The sequence below is a fragment of the Aplidium turbinatum genome, chromosome 18, assembly GCF_918807975.1.
Source record: "Aplidium turbinatum chromosome 18, kaAplTurb1.1, whole genome shotgun sequence".
Taxonomy (NCBI): Eukaryota; Metazoa; Chordata; class Ascidiacea; order Aplousobranchia; family Polyclinidae; genus Aplidium; species Aplidium turbinatum.
In genome coordinates this window covers 11,924,563-11,945,927 of record NC_137489.1, presented here as the reverse complement: position 1 = coordinate 11,945,927, position 21,365 = coordinate 11,924,563, and the positions used below count along the sequence as shown (strand labels likewise).

The 21,365-nt window shown below is 34.6% G+C and overlaps 2 protein-coding genes across 3 annotated transcripts; one reads left to right on the top strand and one right to left on the bottom strand.

The window, feature by feature from the left end:
• The first annotated feature begins 346 nt into the window (after positions 1-346).
• Positions 347-2,551, top strand: LOC145787642 (uncharacterized). The gene is made up of 2 exons (XM_082599425.1): positions 347-1,187; positions 1,567-2,551. The coding sequence occupies exons 1-2, from the start codon at positions 420-422 to the stop codon at positions 1,846-1,848; spliced, it is 1,050 nt and encodes a 349-aa protein (XP_082455551.1). The 5' UTR covers positions 347-419; the 3' UTR covers positions 1,849-2,551.
• Positions 2,552-3,793: 1,242 nt separating this feature from the next.
• Positions 3,794-21,134, bottom strand: LOC145787484 (uncharacterized). 2 transcript variants are annotated; one of them, XM_082599234.1, is made up of 3 exons: positions 20,397-21,134; positions 19,860-19,987; positions 3,794-5,430 (listed from the first exon to the last, which is right to left on the bottom strand). In XM_082599234.1, the coding sequence occupies exons 1-3, from the start codon at positions 21,034-21,036 to the stop codon at positions 5,170-5,172; spliced, it is 1,029 nt and encodes a 342-aa protein (XP_082455360.1). In that variant the 5' UTR covers positions 21,037-21,134; the 3' UTR covers positions 3,794-5,169. The 2 variants fall into 2 exon arrangements, with proteins under 2 accessions (XP_082455360.1, XP_082455361.1); XM_082599235.1 differs by lacking the exon at positions 3,794-5,430 and adding an exon at positions 12,146-12,281.
• Between the last annotated feature and the right edge of the window lie 231 nt (positions 21,135-21,365).

Genomic DNA, 21,365 nt, shown 5'->3' with positions numbered 1-21,365 from the left:
ACCTTCAAGGGTGAAGTGCAGCTCATCATTTCTATTTAACTCTTAGAATTAGTCTTATTTAAGCAAAAAAGTGCAAAAATTTAAATGAAGGCGATTAATCTGCATGAAGCTCGGCTCTCAGCTTCACACCCACACCATAGAAGGTAACTGTGTCTGGACAAGACAATTATTGAGTATAGTCAACCCATTGGTCAATCCCATAACATTGGAATTTTTATCCGAACTGGAAGTTTGTTTTCGTAACTTTCTCACCCACGCGGTGCTGGAATTCAACTTTGCAAACAAAATACCCTACATGCAAAATATTTTTATCAAATTTATACTAATTGTTCATTTTATCAGGCTCAATCATTCGTGTATTAGCTAACTTTAAATTTATGTACTTGTGGTAATGCAAACCATTGACTTATGAAAAAAATATGTCTAACCTTGAGGAAATTACATTTCATTCAAGTGTGGAAACAGAAGAAAGGCTTTATCATTGGATCAATGAACGCGAAAGCTTAAAATCTCCTTCTGGTGGAAAAATTGGGAGTTTAGAGTACAAAGAAAGTACCAAAGATGCTAATTTACATCTTACGTCATCGATCGCTGTATCTCCGGTGATGGGAAAATCTTTTTATGTCTTTGCCACTTGCGTTGAAAAGAAAAGAATCGAGGTCTGGAAATCAAGAAACACCGAAGAGTTAAGTCTGACGCTCAGCGGATATTTTCATGTTCCAGAACTTGAGTCTAGATCTGAAATTGCAATCGATTTTTCATCGAAACACTTAGAAAAAATTTTAGGAGACATCACCTATTTCACTCTGTATGTTTCATGTCCAGAATTGTCTAAAATTCGATATATTGCAATACCAACACAAAAACAAGGAGACAGCATGAGTGATGGACTTGTCTTCGGGACAATATCGAACCCTGAGTTATTTCAACCTACAATCATGCGTTCGTGGACCAATGAGAGAAGCTCTCTGCTTGCTGTTGTCAGCGAAGCTTCCGGTGACGTCTTCATATTACAAAAACACGGTTGGTCGTACTCCTTGTTGCAAATCATCAAACATGATTGCATGGGCCTGGGATTACCAAGCACAGCAATTGCCTGGGATGATGACTCTGGCCGTTTGTATGTTGCAAACAGCATAGAAGTCAACTCGCTGAAGTTGGATTATAACGGTCAATGGACACACGAGGTAAGAAAAGCGTTGTCTGCTTTTCGCGTGCAGGCAGTCCTAAAATTTTTAACTTCACGTTTTTATAGTCTACTCGGATACTCCATTCAATCAATCAAAAAAAAAAGTCAGCCACACATATTTTGTTTGTGCAATAATTAATGCGATGCATTGCACAAGAAGCACTGACTAGAAAACCGAAAGGTTCGTTGGTGCTTCTTGTTTATATGTTTTTTCTCATTATGTAATGTCATGTCCAAATGTCATATATCATACTCTGATTCACTATAAATATGAAGACGAAGAATTATTGTGCTTGTTTGAGAAATGTTGCAAACAGATTTTTCTGGAATCTCGAAAATAAGCCTAAAATTTTTAACGCCATTTTTTTGCACGACAGATGAGTTACACTTTAAAAGACTTCGAACTCACGAGAATTCACTGCTGCAGAACAGAAAGCGGAAACGTTTTACTAGCCTCAAGTACAAAACAAAACCGCGTGGTGGCACTAGAGAACCAACAAGAAAAAGTACCAGCTCTAGAGTTGCTCGGCCCTTGTTCGGTGAACCATCCTATGTGTATTGAAAGCATTCCTCACTGTGATGTAGTTATGATAGCGGAAAGACTTTCAACCGCTAAATGTCCTCTAGTCTCACTTTTTCGTCTTCATGAAATAATTTAATTAAGTTGTGATGCGTAAAGGAGACGAAGTGAGTTACATTATTTTTTCTGGTCAGAAAATTATGATTCTAATGTTGGAGCAATTCTGCTCTCCAAGAATAAATAAATTGTTATGGAATGTGACAATGTCTTTGTTTTTATCTCGAGAAAACGCAGAACTGTTAATCACAATTCACTCTTTAACAATTTCACTATTTGTCCCAACCCCTTTTTAGAATAAAAAACAAAAAAAACAATTTATAGATTTTCTTTCTTTACAAACGTCCTTGGAACTGTCCTTAGCTCATGCCACTAATTAGCACTCTTTCTCTTAAGCTTTCATCCACCAGATATCGCAATAACCTACTTTTATGAATTTAAGTATGTTTTATTTCTTACGTTGCATTTGTGTGAACATCGTATTCGAGTGTGGAGTCACAGTAGCCGACAGTCGTTTTGGCCTATGAGCCTCGTCAGTGCAGCACAAGGTCTAGCGACCACTGCTTACAATAATTTATTGTATTCTTTGTACGTATTAGCGAATCAAACTGTTGCACTTATTGTACACTTCTTTTTTGTTTTTACATAATTATCACTTTTTTGTTTTTACAGTTATGAAAGTTTTTGTCATGTTCAATTTCCGTAGTTCATGCGTGCATATTGCACACTTATACACAACGGAAGCATGTAATATATATTATAAAACATAAAATATATTCTTTCAATAAAATTATTTTTTAATAACTGTCTGGTAATAGAGAAGAAGGTACAGAAAGGTACGAGCATTCTACTGGAATTGGTTTTATTGATAATGTGATACTTGCTTGGCTTGTATCGGCAGGCAGTAAGGAGTTGAAGCCTTGTCACTATAAGTTAGGGCAAGCCAAACAAATAGCTTGAAAAAGTTTGCAGTTGTTTTTAGTCAAGCGTTTTTGCAATAGTGAGGTAGTCAAGGCAGCCGCATGGTACATTATATTTGACAAGGTTAGGTATTTGTTTGTGTTCTTGATTAAGCACGAAACGTTTCTCAGCATCACAAAGCGTCAGAGGAGACAACAATGTGTTACTAAAGCAGTTTTCTGACGTAATTTTTTGAGGCTATCTGCTTGAGGGTGTACAACTGTACATTATATTATAATATTAATCCACTCCAAATCCACTCCAAAGAGTGAACATCCAATCCACAAGGACTACATTAACTTTACCAGAGACATTTCGGTCTCTTCATTCACAACGCACAGATGTTCTGCCCCACTTTGTGGACAAAGTTAGTTCAAGAGTTAAAGCCTAGCCTTCAACTTGCGCTAAAAATAAGGCTACCTTCTTTGAAACATATGGCCTTTTTATGTTCCGAGATAGCGTGAGACACTTGATGATAGGGACCAGCATATAAAGCAGCAGGTTTTAAATTATTTTTTACAACGCACATCAAAGTATTTCGAAATCTACCACGCCACATTCACTGACTTCTCCGTCGATCTGTTTTCGAAATATTAGCCTACTTTTCACCAATTTTTTGATCGAAACTGCTTTTGCTCACAAACAGTCTTGATTTGGGGTTTGAAATCAGATGAGAGAAGTTTGTCATCAAGCGATTAACTCAGTCAATTTGGGCCATTTACTAGAAGCGGCTGAATGTGACTGTATCTTTGCCATGCAATGCTCAAGCGCATTCGGCTCGAGTTGAATTACAATTAATTTTTATCGCTTGTCTTTCTTGGTTGCTTGTTATTAACTGATATATGAGGCTGGAGTTTTGCTTTGAAAGTTTCTTTAGTCGTACAGTGGTCGTATCTAGACCTTCGCCTTGCAATTAAAATTTGGAAAGGTAAACAGGAAAGCTAAGAAGCCAATTGTCGTTTCCGTCTTATTCAGACAAGTCATTGCCACTTGCAATGATTTTGCAAATCTTCCGAAAACTTCCAATGGCAACGTCATGAAATCGAAACAAGAAAATACAATTCATCTCAAATATGTTTGTTTGTTTATTAACAAACGCAAAACAAAATTTGCATTTTCGGGACAAAATCAAAGCAAAAATACTGAAAAGTTCACTTTATATTTGTTGGAAAAAAGAAATCTTTCAGTTTTTAAAGTTCGTGGATACTATGACTATCGCACCAACACGTTGAGAATAACACTCTTCGAACTATGTTGCTTGGACAATTGCAACTATGACATGTCAAGCAAAATATTAAAAAAATTACCACTATAATGAAAGCAATGTTTGAGATATATAGATCAACTGAAGTCACTAATTTTGCAAGCTCTGTGGCGTAGGCCTAATGCTTTTTCGGCTTTATTTTTTTTACAGTGAATTTCCTGACAATAAAAGCCATATATGAGGCAAGTGTAAGGTGAAAGTTAGACCAAAATGTTTTGCGATAAATTTCGCAAAATAAAAAAATCCAAAACATCCCGCTCGATAGAAAAATAGACTGCTCAATAATTGAAAAAATGCAGTTCACAGAAATCAATTGGTGGAAGTATTAGATGGTGTTAAAAACAGAAATAGGCATAGCAAAGTTAAAAAAGGAATATTTTGTTGACAAAATCATAACCTTGCATAATAAGGCTAGAATGTTTTCCTGTCATATGTTAATTTGGAAATGCAACACGGCAGTTCAGGAAAGGGTGTTGTTTAAGCCTGTAGTCGTCATGTACAATTTGCGACATAAGCAGGAGGTATTCAGCACGAAACAAACACAAAGCAAGAAATATGTAATACTGAAATAGCACTAAAATGTAGCATTGTTGGGATGCCTGAAAGAAGGCTGACGATTTTTGCAAACGAAAAATTTAGCTCAGGTTTGAGCGTGTATTTTTATTCGATTTCAACGCATGTGCAACAACTAGTGAGTAGTGATGCTAAAATACAGTAAATAAACATGTGACAGATAACACAAAAAATCGATGACCGACATGTGGCAGGGTATTTATTCTCACAGACGAGCTACTACTTCATACTTCAGTGTATGTACTCAAAAAAGCATTTCACAATCACTTCTCTTTTTTTCGTCTATTTGCTGTTAACGAAGCAACGATACATTTCATGATGTAACGGATCATTGAACAAAACTAACACATGCCCAATGTCCATTCAGTCTACTTCTCTCTGTCTCTGCTTCAACCGATAATTGTTATTGGACATAAACATACAGTAGCATCTAACAAACAGTTTAAAAAAAGAGGAAAAGAAAACAGATCACTTCAACAAACTTTATTTTTGTATGGCAAAAGCAAAGTTGTTGGATCACAATTAGATAAAAGAAAAAAATCACATCAGTTAAACGCAAAATGAAAACTTCCTGAGGACAAAATCATGCAAAGATGTTTGGTGGTTTTACTCTGCTATTCTCGATTCTTTATACATGATATCCGCAATTTTTGAAGATACTATACTTCCTGTGGATTTCTTTAAAAGTTCTTCCATTGTCTCTGGAAGAAAAATGTATTGAAGCTTTTTTTTTATCTTTTTCAAAACAATTTTCTTCTTCACGTAGATTCTTAAGGCTCGGGACATCTTTTGGTAAGTCATCAGGCATCGGTTGCTCTTAACTTTGCCCCAAGCTCGGGCAAAACTGTCTTTGTTTTCAGAAGAAAACTGAAAAAAATACACAAATGCCAATAAAAATTACGATACAAATACAGGAGACAAAAACATTTTTTTGCAAATAGAGTAAAAAAAACCATTTCAAATGCGTTTCGTTGGACTGCAATGTTTAAGGGTAGCTATTGTTAAAAATAAAGAGATAATCTAAAACTCTAAACAATACAGTATATTACATTTTATATTAATTAAAACGTTTGCAGCAATCAGATAATAGGCTTAATTTCATTTTTATATTTATTGAAATAGCCAAATGCGAAATTTCAGCCAATATATGTCTCTTTTTTTGTCAAGAATAGATCTCAGCCAAACTGCAGCAGTTGTGTCAGCAAATATAGCTTCTAGGAAGAGAAGATGTGCACTCGGTTCGATCAAGCCAAGATGAGCGCTTGATGAGCGTTTGGATTCTTTCAGTCCGTTTCGCAATTTCGTTGCTATTCGAAATAGCACTATGTTTTGAAGTGTTTCTGTTTCAGATACTCCGAATCAAAGATAAAAGCTGTTTTTTATTTTTTATGGTCATATCAATGTTAATTTGCTTCAGCTCTTGAATGTTGATTTTTGCATCTTTGCCAGGTTATCAGCAAAACTAGTTTGTGTTCTATTCTGCTGAAAGCTAAAATGTTTATAGAATATAGAAAACACTCGGTACTGTAGGCCTATATAAAATAACGATTAGGTGCTGCAAATAGTTTCTTCTTTAATTCTAATCTCAAAATAATTTTATTTAATCTTATCACAAACATTTTGCATCACAGCTATCAGTATGATAACCAGGGGAGTCGGGCGAAAAATGTACGACTCCAACTTCTCGGTTTATAACTGGCCGAGTCGGACTCCGGCTTCAGTGTTGCCAGATATCGAAGGGTTGCCACATTTAACAAAACAAAATTGTCCTTTTTCATTCTTTTAAGGTTATTTTTACTTCAAGTTGTAATCAATATTGAAGCGGCGCTTTCATAAAAAAATAACAAGAACAAACACGTTTATTTTTTGGTGAAGTTGTAGAGCTCAGAAAGGAGAGCAAGCAACAAGATTTAAAAAAAAAATATTGCAAAATTTTGCTTATTGTTTCGTATCAAGCTTGAGTAGGAGTCCGCCTTGTTTTAACGACTCCTACTCCGGACACACTTGATTGATTGATTGATTGATTGACATTTTATTTGTTGCGAGTATAAACACACATATTCAACAAAATCGGATAAAACAAACGATAACGTAAAATGTGTTATGTGTGGATACTGCAACGGGTGGCTGCGAAGTGACCTGGAAGGTCTTCTAGTCGAGCAGCCACCCTCAACAAAAGAAAAAGTAACAAATTAAACATCAATGAAGCGAGGCAAAAGAATCTAAAACATAAATTTACGGTATAATTGCTTGAATGAACACAAAATACATCATGTAATATAAGTTCTACATAGTCCTGAAGATCATCATTGGTAAAATGATAGTAGTAAACTTTTATAAATTTTTTTAAATGAATTAGGTGATTTTTTTCTTATTTCCAATGGGATTGAATTCCAAATTTCCACTCCTGTATACTTGAAACTACGTTGAAGTATTGAAGATGAATATTGAGGAACATAAAAATTATCCTTGTCAATTGCATTTCTGGTATTGCGAGAATGTACATTTTTTGCTTTTTTAAAATAATTAGAAAAAGTACATGGTAGTGAATTGTTTTCATATTTGTGCATTAATTTTGAAGTTTCGAGTTTGAACAAATCTTTTATTTTAAGAACATTTAGTTGTTTAAAATATGGAGTCACGTGATCGGACCATCGACCTCCCGCGACTATTTTTATTGCTTTGTTTTGGAATGTTTGGAGTTTGTCGACATGCGTCTTAAAAGTGGAACCCCATATTGATATTGCATATTGTATATGAGGATGCACAAGCGAGTGATATAATTGAAGTCTTGTTTTCGGAGGAATGAAAGATTTCAATTTATACAAGATGCCGACGGACCGAGCAAGTTTCAATTTTATATCATCAATGTGGGGTTTAAATGAAAGTTGATTGTCAATAGTTATTCCAAGATATTTAGCGTGGTCAACTATTTCTAATTTATCACCGTTGTAGAGAACATTGATTTTATCAAGATTACTGTAGTTTTTTTTTGGCGGAATTACTAATAAGTTTGATTTGGAAGCATTGATAGTTAACTTGTTGGCATTTATCCAGCTATTAATTTCGACTAGATCCGAGTTGAGCTTGTTTTCTAACAGACGTAAGTTTTCAGCTTTGACAATGAGACAAGTGTCATCCGCAAACAATCTTGGTATTGATGATATGCTATTGGACAAATCATTTATATATAACAAGAAGAGCAGTGGGCCTAGTGTGGATCCCTGTGGAACGCCGTACTCAATAAGCTGATGAGTGGAAGAGTAATTGTTAATCTCAACATATTGTTGACGGTCATTCAAATAGGATGCGACAAGGTCGTTTGCTACTCCCCGGATGCCATAGTGGTCAAGTTTGCGCAAGAGTCGTTTATGGCAAACAGTATCGAAAGCCTTTTTTAGATCCAAGAAAGCAAGCCCTGTAAAATCTTTGGTCTTCATTTGATCATAGGAAGTGCTGATGATATCGAGAGCGGCATGTGTTGTAGAGCGATTAGTACGGAATCCATATTGCGTAGGAATGAGTACAGAATTTTTACCAATAAAACAGGAAATCCGTTTAAATATTATCTTTTCGAATACTTTTGAGAAGCACGATAACAACGAGATAGGTCGATAGTTAGATACATCTTGTTTGTTACCTGACTTATAAACTGGTATAACTTTGGCAACTTTTAACTTGTCTGGAAAAATGCCATATGAGAATGAATAGTTGATCAAAGCTGTCAAAGGAGGTGCGATAATGCTTGTTACAGGTCGGATAAAATATGGCGATATATTATCATAACCAGACGCTTTATTAGTATCTAGAAGACGTAATTCATTGTCTACTTCAGTTTCATCCGTTGGTTCGAAATAGATGGAAGATTTGACTCGATTATTTAGGTACCTGAGATAATCATCATCATTACTGGGTTCAACATTATCGGCCAAGTGTTTTCCAATTTTACAGAAATGATTATTGAAATTATCAGCACTAAAATCCTTCCAACTCCACAGCTCTGGTGATAACCATCAAGAATTTTTGGGTAGGTGCAGCTTGCAGGTCAAGCTTGTAGGCTATGTCAGTTGCAATTTATGCAATTTTCAACAGATATTTGTTGAGACTTCATAACGAAGCTTGGCTTCCGTTTTAACAATTTTTATTAACATCTGTACACAAAGTAAAAACAAGCTCAGACTCAGCTATGTGAAGTGCAGCTTTGCACAGAACAACAACTCTGTTAGTAGCTAGCATCCGCCAAGTGACGCACAAGAGTTACACAATGAAAAAAATATGACGAACAGATTTGAAACGGTTTTCAGTTCCGTGATGTGTTCCAGTGTAGTTTTAGCTGATAAACAACTTTGATGGGCTAATGAGCAAGCGTTGGCCGGCATATCAAAGTTTGTAGCCCACATGTATTTAAAGTTCGAAAAGCATTTTCAAACTAAAACTTACTACAGATTTATCGAAATTTTCTTCACAGTTTTGTTTTGATTTATTTGAAATATTTATATATTTTGACATTTATTTTCAAGTTTTCCAAACGCTTCAATAAAATCATGCAAAACAAGTTTTACATTCGATTCCATCATTTTTTGTCTACAAGCATCTATAAATCATTGCAAAAGAAATTTCAACTCTTCATTGGTTGTAGTTTATGAAATATCCAATTAATGAATTGAATTACAATTTCATAAAATTATTGTTCTTAAAATTTACCCTTCTTTATAGTGAGTTCTGAGTTTGTTGCAATAATTGCACGAGGGCCGTCTAGTGGGTAAGCTTGTGACAAATTGAGCGACCGAAACTAGCTCGTTTCCGAATCGAAACTCCACACAAATTCCTTTGCTTCATTTTCTCTACAAGCTATCGGGCTGACGCTCTTATTGCGCCAGCTTCTCAAGATAAAAAAAGAGAAAGAGCGGCAGGCGACAATGAGAGAGACGTGACGTGATGCTGATGGCAACACACATTCTCTCGAGTCAACAGAATTTCAATGAAAAATATTTTTCAAACGTGTTTTCAACAAAAGAATGTCATACAATGTCGCACATAAGTCGAGCTAAACTGTGCTGCCAACACAATAATGTTTGTTAGTTTTCAAACGTCAAAAGCCTTAACATCGAGACAAAGGTATTTTGTAGCCTTTTGCTAATCATGTGGGTCCACTGCCCACCTAAATGCAAACTTGTTTTGTCAGTTAAACAAACAAATTGAATTCGTCAATATGCATCCAAACGCATTAAAAAACGATTTGTGAAATTAGCAATCAGCCAGTCAACTTATTTGCGTGTGATAAACTGATTTTTGTAAACAACAGAACGGCATGCCCCCTATAAAATAATTTGCTTACATGAAAAGTTATTTTTGCCTACACATAACTATATTTATTTTTGCAAAAAGTGTCAAAAAATTAAGCAATTTAATTCAGCAATTTTAAAAAGATTTTATTTTAGGCGGCAGAATTTTTGGAAATTTTATTTGAAACAAAAACAAAACATTTCTCGTTTTAAACAATTTTTTTTCCGAGTGTTTCTGTTTTGAACACCCAACAGCCCTAGAAATCAGCAAACCTTTGAAGAGCGTTGCTCAAAGCCACTTGTAGAAGCTTTTTGCGTTGTCAGAAATATATATTTTGTTTTTCGTTCGGAACGCACAGTAAAAACGAAACTGCTTGAATTTTGAAACAAAATAAAAAAAGACGCTGAAGCAGACTTTGTTTCAGGTAGTCCTGATGCATAAGCTGGTCAAAGCTTATTCTAAACATTAGGCTCACTGCAATTGTACCGGTATATCAATCGTAGCCTCAGGATAGGATGACGGTGGTGGTGTACGCAGTATGAAGACAAGTTGGGTTAAGCTAGCCCAGATAGTAAAATCGGTCATTTTCACGTTGATTTAACGTCTGCAGACGTTGTCTAGTAGCGCATTTTGCAGTCTGGAAGCCATATTCAGGTAGTATTTTTGTCATTAACTTGTTGGCTTTTCCAAGATGTTTATTGTTATGAAAAACGTTTTTCCCACTCATTGAAAGTTGATTTCTGCTGAAGAACTGTCGTAGCTCAAAAATATATGCCTGTAAAGAGAAGTACAGAATATTCATGTGAAATGCATGTCTGTGCGCTTATGCGGCTAAAGTAAAAGGTTCATGATTGGGTAAAAAGCGATAGGTGTGTGGTTTGTTTTCAACACTATTATCACATATATGGTAGATGACGCAATTTGTACTTGAACAACCCTCAAATTCATCTCTCTTTTGAGGTCGCTGGGTATTTCCACTGCTCCGAATAAGCCACTTCTGGATAATGTTTAACCAAGACCAAGCCGTCTACTGTTTATTAGAGAAACCGAATTTTAAAGCGTGGACTAAACGACTGAACAATAATTAATCTTCTGTTTGCATTTAAAACAACAAAAGCTGGCCAGTTCGTAAAAGTGACCTTTTAGACATTTTATGTATACAATCTTAAATTTTGTATTTGCACAAATATAAAAGATTTAGTTGGTTTAGAGACAAAATGTATTTTCAGCTGTCTTGTATCGTGCCACAGTTTATCGCCACGATTTACATACAGTAAGACAACCATGAATATGGTGACGATAGCTGAAATCTCTAACTACATGTAAAAGTATTTACTTTCGTACAGTAAGCTACACAAGAAACTGACTTAAAAATGCTTGCGAATGGTATTGAGGAAATGTGGCCTTACCCGCTTAGTAGGCGAAACCACACAATTGTAATAAACCTGACGAAACTGCGAGAGTGAAAAAAACAATAAATATAAAATACTCAGCCTCACACCAAGTTATGCTATCCATTGCTATTTGTAAAGAAATCCTTGCAAAATCAATGCAAAAATAAATGTGGCTTCTCCCAATAACTGGTACTCTGTACCAGGACCGTTGAAAGGATAACTTAGGCCCGGTACCAATATGACCCTTGGGCCCCAAATCAACACACCTCTATGAAAAATGCACCGCATTCAAAGAATACGGACATGGTCTCTTCAAGCTTTCGGGCCCCTTGGAAAGGGTACGGGCCTCTAAAATTATCCCGGACTCGTGTCCAAAAGAACCCCCTGGACCCCCTGTCCGCACTGCTGCTCTGTACACTGTAGTGTGCATATGATGGGCTTGGATCGAGTTTGGTGTATATAATTCTCACAAAATAGGTCACTTTAAGTTCAACCTAGCATTTTATCTTTTGCACTTTTTACCTACTAAAATAATTTATTAGCTAAATGGCAAGGTATGAAATGTTTATTCATTGATAAAATTTATAGTGATGATTTACGTGTTACGATAATGACCTCTTATATAATAGCGTACTATGGAATTGAAGTAGTGAGTTCTAGAAGTATGGTAAGTTTTAAATTTCCACGTAGAAAAGGATGCACATTAAACTTAAAGTTTTACCAGGTCTTTTCAGAATTTTGCAGCTAAAGTGTGATTTTAAAGTTGTGGCAGCCGAAACCTTGCCCGTTCAAACAAAACCAAAGTTAGATGAAACAACTTGTATTCAACTCATCAAAGCAATGGTGTTAGTGCATTTAAACACGCAGAACTTACTACCTTAACCAGTAGTTTTCAACCTGGGGGTCGTGAGACGGCTGAAAGTCCAAGTGTATCGTCATCAACTCTTTTTGCCAGAAAAGATTAAAAATTGTGTTTTTTCTCCATCGACCATTCATCGACCTGGGGTTACTTTATTGTTCTTTCAGACGTTGCAAAGGCTTTAACAATACGAAAGCATTCAATATTTTTTACTTAGTTATTGTACGTTACTTTGTGCAGACTAACGTTAACCAGTAATCACGCTATGGCAAAATAACAGAGTTATTTGGAATCCTATATGTCAAATATGGATTTGTCAGCATTGTTTCCAATGGCATTGGAAAATTTCAATGGGTAGGTTATTTTGTTCAAAGTTCTTTCAGCAGCAGTTCCACACGTTAACAAGCTTGTTGAAAGATGCAGGACAAGTGTTCTGATTGAAACTGAATTCAGTAAATGCATAAAAGATTGCAATAAATTCAACTGGTGATAATGCCAAGATATAGCTAATGTTAATAATTTTTTCTCCTATAATAATCTAGCCAAGTTTGAAAGAAAATGGAAATAATAATCGGAAGAAATGTAATAAAAAGCCGAAATAACATCACGATAAAACGTTTTTGGTTTCAGAAGTGTGCATTAGAACAGAGAAGCAAGACATAACTGGCTGTCGGCATGAATCAAATTTGATTACATTTTGCATTAAATATGCTTATCTTGAATACTTTTATGGGGGTCGCAAGGCTACCCAGATTAGCCTACTCTGAGAAGGTCGCGGTGCAAAAAAGGTAGAAAACCCCTGATCTAAATATAAATTAAGCAAGTGACGTAATTGGAAAGGAAATTTTAAAGGAGCAAAAACAATTGTTGGAGGGGGATCAAATATTTTAGTGCTTTAAAAAGAAAGAGTTTATTTGAAAATGTAACAACTGAATACAGCCAAAAATATATGAAACATCATTCAACATGTAATGCAATGCCATTAAAACGTTGTAATAGTGTTAAAATTCTTTTGAGAAGGAGATTGGTCCCCTAATTCAGAGATGTAGCCCCCGTGGCTACGCCCCTGAATTAGGCAAACATGTTTTAGCATTTGACACACGAAACTATGTCCTTTATGTGTACAGTACTTGATGTGTCCTTTATGTGTACTTTGAGTTTTCACAAACTTTTCTTTCAGATGTTTTCTACTGTATTTTATAAAGCTATCGCTTGTTTTTAGATGAAGTTCTGTTACTAAATTTTCAAATGTCTTTGTAAAATAGCTTGATTACAAATTGGTTAAAATTTTAAATTTATCATGTTGGAACTGCATAGTTTGGGACAATTTTGAACAGACAAGTTTGAGTTACCATCAGTTTAAAGTAGCATTCCTGTTTGAAATTTAAAAAAGTTTTTCAACCCTGATTTTATAGCCTGAAAAATCTTCTCTTCCTCGAAGAGAATCTTTCACATTCCATAGACTTCACTTTCACCTTCCATACTTCAGTAAATTTCAAAATGGCCTCCACAAGAAATTGGAAAACATTGTAACGTTTAACGCTAGTGCTGATATACAAGTTCAGCCAATAATCTTGTTCATTAAATAACAACAGAACGTATTGTATGATATTGAACAAATTTCTAAAATCTAAAGATGGTAATTTATGTTAAACTTTTGGAATTCAATGTAAGCTAACGTAAAGCCAACATTACAAAGAGTAACAATGAAAGATGTAGGCTATGGAAGCTGCCTCCTTGTCTGTATGTGAAATCTTTCAGTCCATCTTTTATTTTATACCATACCATGCCCTGTCTCTAATAAAAATACTTGTTGGAAATTCAACCATTTCAAATTACCAAAATCACACTAAATGCTGGATATATTTTTGTTCTAACCCAAGAGAATAATCATAGGTTATGTTCAATGCACTGTTTGAATAACAAAGTGATATGTTTTGACTAGCAAGCTCACAGAAATAAGTCCACTGTGAGTGTCATGCTTGAAAGAAGTGTTTTTAGTTCCTTATTAATTTTACTGATAGGTTTTCTACTGATACTCAAGCTGCTTCTTGTTAAAACAGGTTGTTTTAAGAGCTATTCAATTTCCACTTTTAGTCATTTACTATTTTCCGGAACACTGCACCATTTCCGCAAAACATAACTTACTTGCTTACAATATGGTATAAACTGTAGTATGAATTATGATGTGGTATAAACTAGATAAACCGCTTAAATTAAACTAAATGCACAGCTTAGAAATTGTCAACTGACAACCTTTTTAAAGCATAATGTGACTGATGTGGGACGTTTAAAATAAATTCAATCAAAAACTAATGGAAGAAATAATTTTTATACTTTCACAAAGTTAAGAAAATACACCCTTGTACAGTATAATCTCTATGAGGATACCATAACAACATTTGGAATATTTTGGTTTATATTAATGAATCCACCATTTTGAATTTCTGATTTGCCTAACACAGTTTTAAGTTTTACATAAAAAAAAAACACATCACAAATCAATAAGATTGATACAACTATGGGTCACTTTAGTAGTTCATAACTTGAGGGTTCATAGACCTATCAAGGGTTCACGAAAATCTTTAAGGTGACCCGTGTGTGTGTTTATCAAGGAAAAAGCACAACAATTCTTATACTTTAAATTAATTTTGACAAAACCGGACATGTTTTCTTTTGAAAATTTAGGAGTTTGCAAGATGGATATTTATTTAAAGAGGTCCTTCTTGACTACAAAAGTTGTAAAGTACTGCAGTGGCGTAGCTATAAAGAAAATTTATGGAGTAAAAACAACTGTCAGGGGAGAGGTAAATGTTTCAATGTTTGAAATAAATTGTTTGTTTGAAAATATAGCTACAGAATGCAGCCAAAAAATTATGAAACGTCATTCAACATGTAGTGCAATGTCATTAAAACGTTATCATACTGTAAGCTTAATATAAAAATATTTTTTGGGGCCAAGAAAAAACTTGGGGGGAGCGATTGCTCTCCTAAGCCCCCCTCTCCCGTAGTTACATCCTTGTAGCAATTTAGACTATGGCCTAAAGCTCATGCTTGTTGGTCTTGTTGTTTGCTGGATGGTGATAGAATTGTTCCAGACAATGGTTCACCTATTCAAACGTCATATAAAAACCATTCAAGTCTACTGAATATTACGTCATGGAAGTTGCTAGAAAATGTGCCAAAATTGCACCATCGTTCATAGACTTGTGTCAAACCTGTTTGGACTTGTTTGGGCCTGTTTCAGTTTGAAACCTGTTTAAACAGGAAATATTACATCAGCTTTAAACACCTGTTTGAATGACTTCATAATTGTCTTTCATTATTGCGTCACAGTACTGCATATGTGAGTTTGAGATATTGCTATCTATTCTGGTCATTCGTAAAATGATTGTTTGAAAGCTAGCCGCACATTTAACTGTTGGCTTAGTGCTTGCTAGCTGGACAAAGGTTCCGTCTTTTATATAAGTAATCTGTTCTGTAGTGACAGTTTTTCAGTGGTGTACGGCGTTGCACCCCCCTCGTTTTCGATAGCCTCGGGCTAATTTTACAGAAATACACTGTTTGAAAAGAAGTTCAAGTGTGTGTTTCTTCGGTCATTATATACAGACGAACGGATTCGGGAACTTTATGTTAAAATTTTCCCAAGAAGAGATTATGGTTTACCGCTGTGACCAAGAATCGATACACAACAAGAAGGTTGAAAACCACTGCTGCATATGATTGTGTTATCAAAACATTGTTTTTATCTTTCTATGAGACCTGATGCTCCACAGTCAAACAAAAAAAATCTGCATAGGTTGTTGACTACCAGGGCAAAATGAATAGTTTACAATTTCATCAGTCAAAATTAGCTATATCTGAATGCATGGGAAAGCAAACATCTACATCATTCAGCATCACAGTCATTTTTTGGGGTGTTTGGTTTTATTGAGCTTAAGTATTATTTGGATATACTGAAGCAAACAGATCAGCAAAATGGTTTCTTCAACATGAAGCTGTAAGATTGCCAAATGAAAAAATACTTGAGTACTACATCTACTGTACAGTATAGGCTACAAATTTACTTAACTTCAAAGTTATAACACATAAACTTGGATAGATTGAAATGAGTAATTTAACATATCATTAAAATAAGCTTGTGCAAAATTGAGACCACGATGAGATACTATTGAAAAATATTTAATTGAATAACCAAGTTGCAGATAACATATTGTATGTCACAGCACTTTTTAGTTTCAAAATACAGTTATAACAATATCAAACTATTCACTGACCTTAAAAATAGCATAAATATATTGATATTTAGAAATAAGTGATTCAAATTACAGAGTGGCTTGCTTTTTGTGGTAAACTCTTTTTGTTGAAAGCTACTAAGCAAAAGATGAAAAAGTATTCAATAAAAATCGAATTACAATATCAGTGGAAAGTGTATTTGTGCTTATTTTTGATTGAGTTATGCTTGCGCTCATGTTCTACAGTTGTCAAATCATCCATGAACTACAAGAGATATGAAGTCAAACTACATGCCTAAATTTTATTTTCTTGAACACTTATTTTTCAAATAATCTACTTCACATCATAAAATTATCACAACTTTACCTCATATTTTACTCCTTAGAGAACACAAAAGTTGCAGAAAAAACAAAAACTACAACAAAAAATTGAAACCATGCAAGCACATGTCGACAATTTTAAAACTGTTTTCAAATTACAGTATCTAAAATTATTGTTCGATTACAAAATAACTGAGAATTTTTTGTGTTTGCTCTTGTGTGTCAAATTAAATTTGTTCTGATAGAAATGTCAACTAAAAGTATAATGAAAACAAGCGGGTAAGTTTTGAATAATTACTTTGTAGGCTATCAATATTCTGCTACGCAGTAATTTGAATCAATGCTGCAAAAATGTAATAATCGTGGTATTAGTCACCAATTTTTACCTCTTGTTCTTGTACCATAAGTGCACAAAGACGGGTATCATAACCGGATTTAAGATATTTACATTTTAAGACTCACAGAAAACGCCTACTGTACTTTGTGTGCTTATGGTACAATAAGACAAACTCTCTATCGAAGCTTTACGAATTAATTTTTAAATAATTTTTCACCGTCATGACCCTGCTCTTTATCTTCTTGCAAATTTGTTGGGTCCTATACCAAAGTGCATCTATGAAACTGTAACGACTGTTCAAGAAAAAACAACTGTTCAATAACATAGGCTGTTTCAAAACACAATTTCAGTAAAAGTAATTAGTTATATTAAAAAAAAAGAAGTGACAGTTGCTGTCTATCTTGCAAGTTCATGTTACCCTTTTGTATTGCAAAACGGTTCATCGTTTTGTGTTTCTTAATTCCCTTAAAACTGGTGCTGGAACGTGCCACAAGAATGTCAACCAGCAGAACAAAAGTTGAAAGTATCAAGTTTTTTTCATTTTTAATTCAGCTAATCAATCAAAAAATGCACAAATAAACAAGAGGAGAGTGTTACTCCATGCACTTTTTCACTTGTCCAGGGCTTGTACATCGAGCCCAGGAACTGAATTTGTTCATCGTGATTGGGAACAGCATTTGGGCTTTGAGGATCACAGCTTATAGGTTTGATCATCATAATGATCATATAACTAATGCTAATGATGTACAGTATTGAAAAGTGATAATATTTGTTGGTCCAGATCACAAAGGATGAAAAGCGTCGGCTATATCGCAAACTTACAAACCAAGTTTATGAAGTTCAATTTAAAACTCAATAACTTCATAAACGTTACACTGTGACATCGTCATGAATTGGCAAATTTGCACTTACAAGAGGACAAATATTTGGAAATACTTAAAAAGTTTTTGTAATTTTTTAATTAGACTTTAACTAAACCCAGGTCTGAGATACTCAAATATTATATTCATCTGAGTGGTTTTTTAAATAAAAAGAGGTTTATGTTTCACATTCGAACGAGATTAACTTGATTAAAAAAAATAGCTGATTCTGCATCATAAATATCAACCAGCATTAAACAGACATTGTCAACTTGTCAACATTGGACAATGTCAACTCAATTGGCAAAGAATTTAATATGAAAATTAACGCTAATAAGACTAAATCAATGACAATCTCAAAATCACCAGACACCCCAGTACTCCAAATTATAACTGACAATGAAAATATACAAAAAGTAAAATCTTTTTCTTATCTTGGACATTTAATAACTGAAGATGGGAGGTGTGAACATGAAATTCTAAGACGGATAGAATTTGCAATAAAAAATGAAAAATGTTTTAATCAATCAAAGTTTAAATTTAGCAATTCGCCAAAGGATGCTAAAATGCTATGTCTGGTCAACCCTTTTATACAACTCTGAAACTTGGACAGTTTCACAAAAAATGGAAAAACGGATCGATGCCTTCGAGTTCTGGTCATACAGGCAAATGTTAAAAATTTCATGGAAACAAAAGATCACTAACGATGAAGCATTATCCAAATTCAATTCAAGTAAAAGTCTCTTACAAATAGTCAAAAGAAGAAAATTGAAGTATTTCGGACACACAATAAGGCAAAAGTCGTTACAAAGATCATTAACAGAAGGAAAGATAAACGGTAAAAGAAACAAAGGCAGACCAAGAATGATTTGGACATCAAACAACACTAAATGGACAAAACTAAGTTATGAAAAAGCAGTAGACCTACGAACAGCTCATGGTCGAGAACAATGGCGCATTGTATCCAACCCTCAATACGAGGAAGGAACATAATGATGATGATGATGATTAGACAGAAAATTTACATCAAGTAAACTAGCAATTCTTCAGTAACTACACCATTCTCTGATTGGTTGCCTACTGTTCTAGTTTTCTTTTTATAGTTTTGCAGCCCTCCTCCCCAAAAATCGACTAAAGAATATTTGAATAGAATGTATGTCCAGTCAAACGCTTGTTTTTGCAAAATTACCTATTATTATTACCAATTTGGAATAAATTATTTTTATACCATATATACAAGCAACAATGCATTTTTGTGTAAACTATAGAAAAAATTACAAAAAATTATTTTTGAGATGACAGAAATGTATACTGATAAATTAAGCTGATTAATACGCTTTTTTATCATTTCTTTAAGCCAACAATAATTGTATGACAATTACATGTAGTTGTTGTTTTCTGTTACATTAGATAGTGTTTTTATAATTATAAAATATTTAAAGTGCTCTAACACAAAAATATGAAATTGCTTTGTGAAATGTTTTTGACTTCAATAAATGAAAGACTGCAGATTTGGTTTGGACGATGGGAAAACCATTTTACGCTTAACTTTACTGCTGTACAGGCAAACAGAGGCTAGCTGCAGTTAAAGCAGCCTTGAGAAAGAAAATGGCTACAGGCCATGAAGCTGCGTGCTGGTAAGTTTTCTGAAACGATTTACAATATGGCACAAAAATCGGACAAGGCAAAATGAATGTATGTGTGTCACTAATCGTAAATCAACAACCTAAGGTTTGCAATTTTAAAATTGAGCTGCTGTTCGACTACGCACAACATAGGCAATTTTCACAAACATGAAACGGAAGGCCTGCTGCAGTTGTTTTGTGGATAAGTTGGGACTGTGTGCTAATAAGTTACAAATGTCGTTCATCTGTGTGCGGTTTTCGTACAAAAATGCATTTAATTTGAAGGGCAAAAACTTGCTGCAAACGTTCAATACTTTAAGCTGAATATACCGAGAACGAAAACAGCATGCATAGTTTTTTCAAAACATTTTTAACCTACCTCAAATATTCCTTGTGTTCTATCAACCCATTTGATCATATCAAAGTAATGTTCAGGATGCTCCAAAGCATGAAAAATAACAAGATACAATATCGGCTGCCCTTTGGTTTGCTTGAGGTAGCTTCTTGCTGTTTGAAAATAACAACAGTTTAGGTTCGGAGAGCATTTCACTAACTTCAATGCAAATCAATTTTCTTTCATTTGTGTAGAAAGCCTTTGAGGCCATTGTTTAAAGGTCTTTGTATAGAGTTTACTTAAGATCCAATTTCTAAAGACTGATTGAACTACGGCACAGTAAACAATATGTTAGCCTACTATGCTTGAAGAACACAATGTTGAACAAGTACACTAACAGAAGATGCTGCAGATTTTACCAACATTGACCACCTCCCAACAGAACGAGAAAATTACTTTCAAAAGTAATTTACAATTTTACAATTCTTAAAAGAGTGAGATTGGATTTTTGAATTATGTTTAACAAGATGAAAAAAATAATAATTGGCAATGACTTAATATTATTCAGTATTTGAAACTTACCATTTGCAGTGCTTTCTCTATCGCTTGAGTGTGAAGGGGGAGGTTGGGTTGTATGTATTGAAATTGCATTTGGTGGATTACGAGAAAAAACTGTTTCAACTGCTGGTAAAATTCCATTGGAAATTTGTCCATTTTTCAAACTATGGTCCAGTTCATTGTCTTCACAATCATCGTCTGAAATTTCTAACTCATCCTTAGAGTTAATATTCAAGCTGAGGTCTTTAAAGGGTAAGCTCTGTACTTGTGTGACGTGATTTTCTTCAGAGGAAGACCAAGGTTGAGAGAAAACAGCATTGCTTGCGTTTGCAGAAGATTGAGGTATGTCAGTATACACTGGAGGGAGAGGGTCGATTATTAGTTCGATTGAGTCAGCCGACAATGCTGGTTGCTCTTCCACAGTAAGCCTATAATCAAATAAAGAATCAACTTCTAAAGGAAATAAGTCATTGTCTTCTGCAATAGTGTCCGACTCGGATGAAAAACCGGACACAGCGTCCATGCTGTGCAACTGTGGCTTTGCAGAGAAAATAAGTCTGTTTTCCTCTTGTTGAGGTGGCCACTCTTCGCTTTTACACGGCTGCGCTAAAATATTCCAAAACGGTTCGTTGTCCCAAGGAAGATCAAAGCCTACACAAGACATGGCTACTTTTGCTTACTAGCAAGGTTTATTAAAACAACAATGTGCTGACTGCTATTTTTAGAGATCATGCAAACATCGCATAGTGAACTTTGCTTGAATTTCATTTCTGTAAAACATTGATATCCATTTGTAACAGAAATAAAAACGGTGTAAATGATTAAGCATCACATCTGGCCGGTGTAAATATTTAACCGCCCTAGACCATCCTTACTTTGCATTGAACGCATTTTTGTACTTGTAATTTGATTTAGTGTATCGTTTGAGTCGCATATTGACAGTGCGTAAACAAAAGTAGCCTACTACACTTAGCAAGTGCGGTAGGTAAGTTT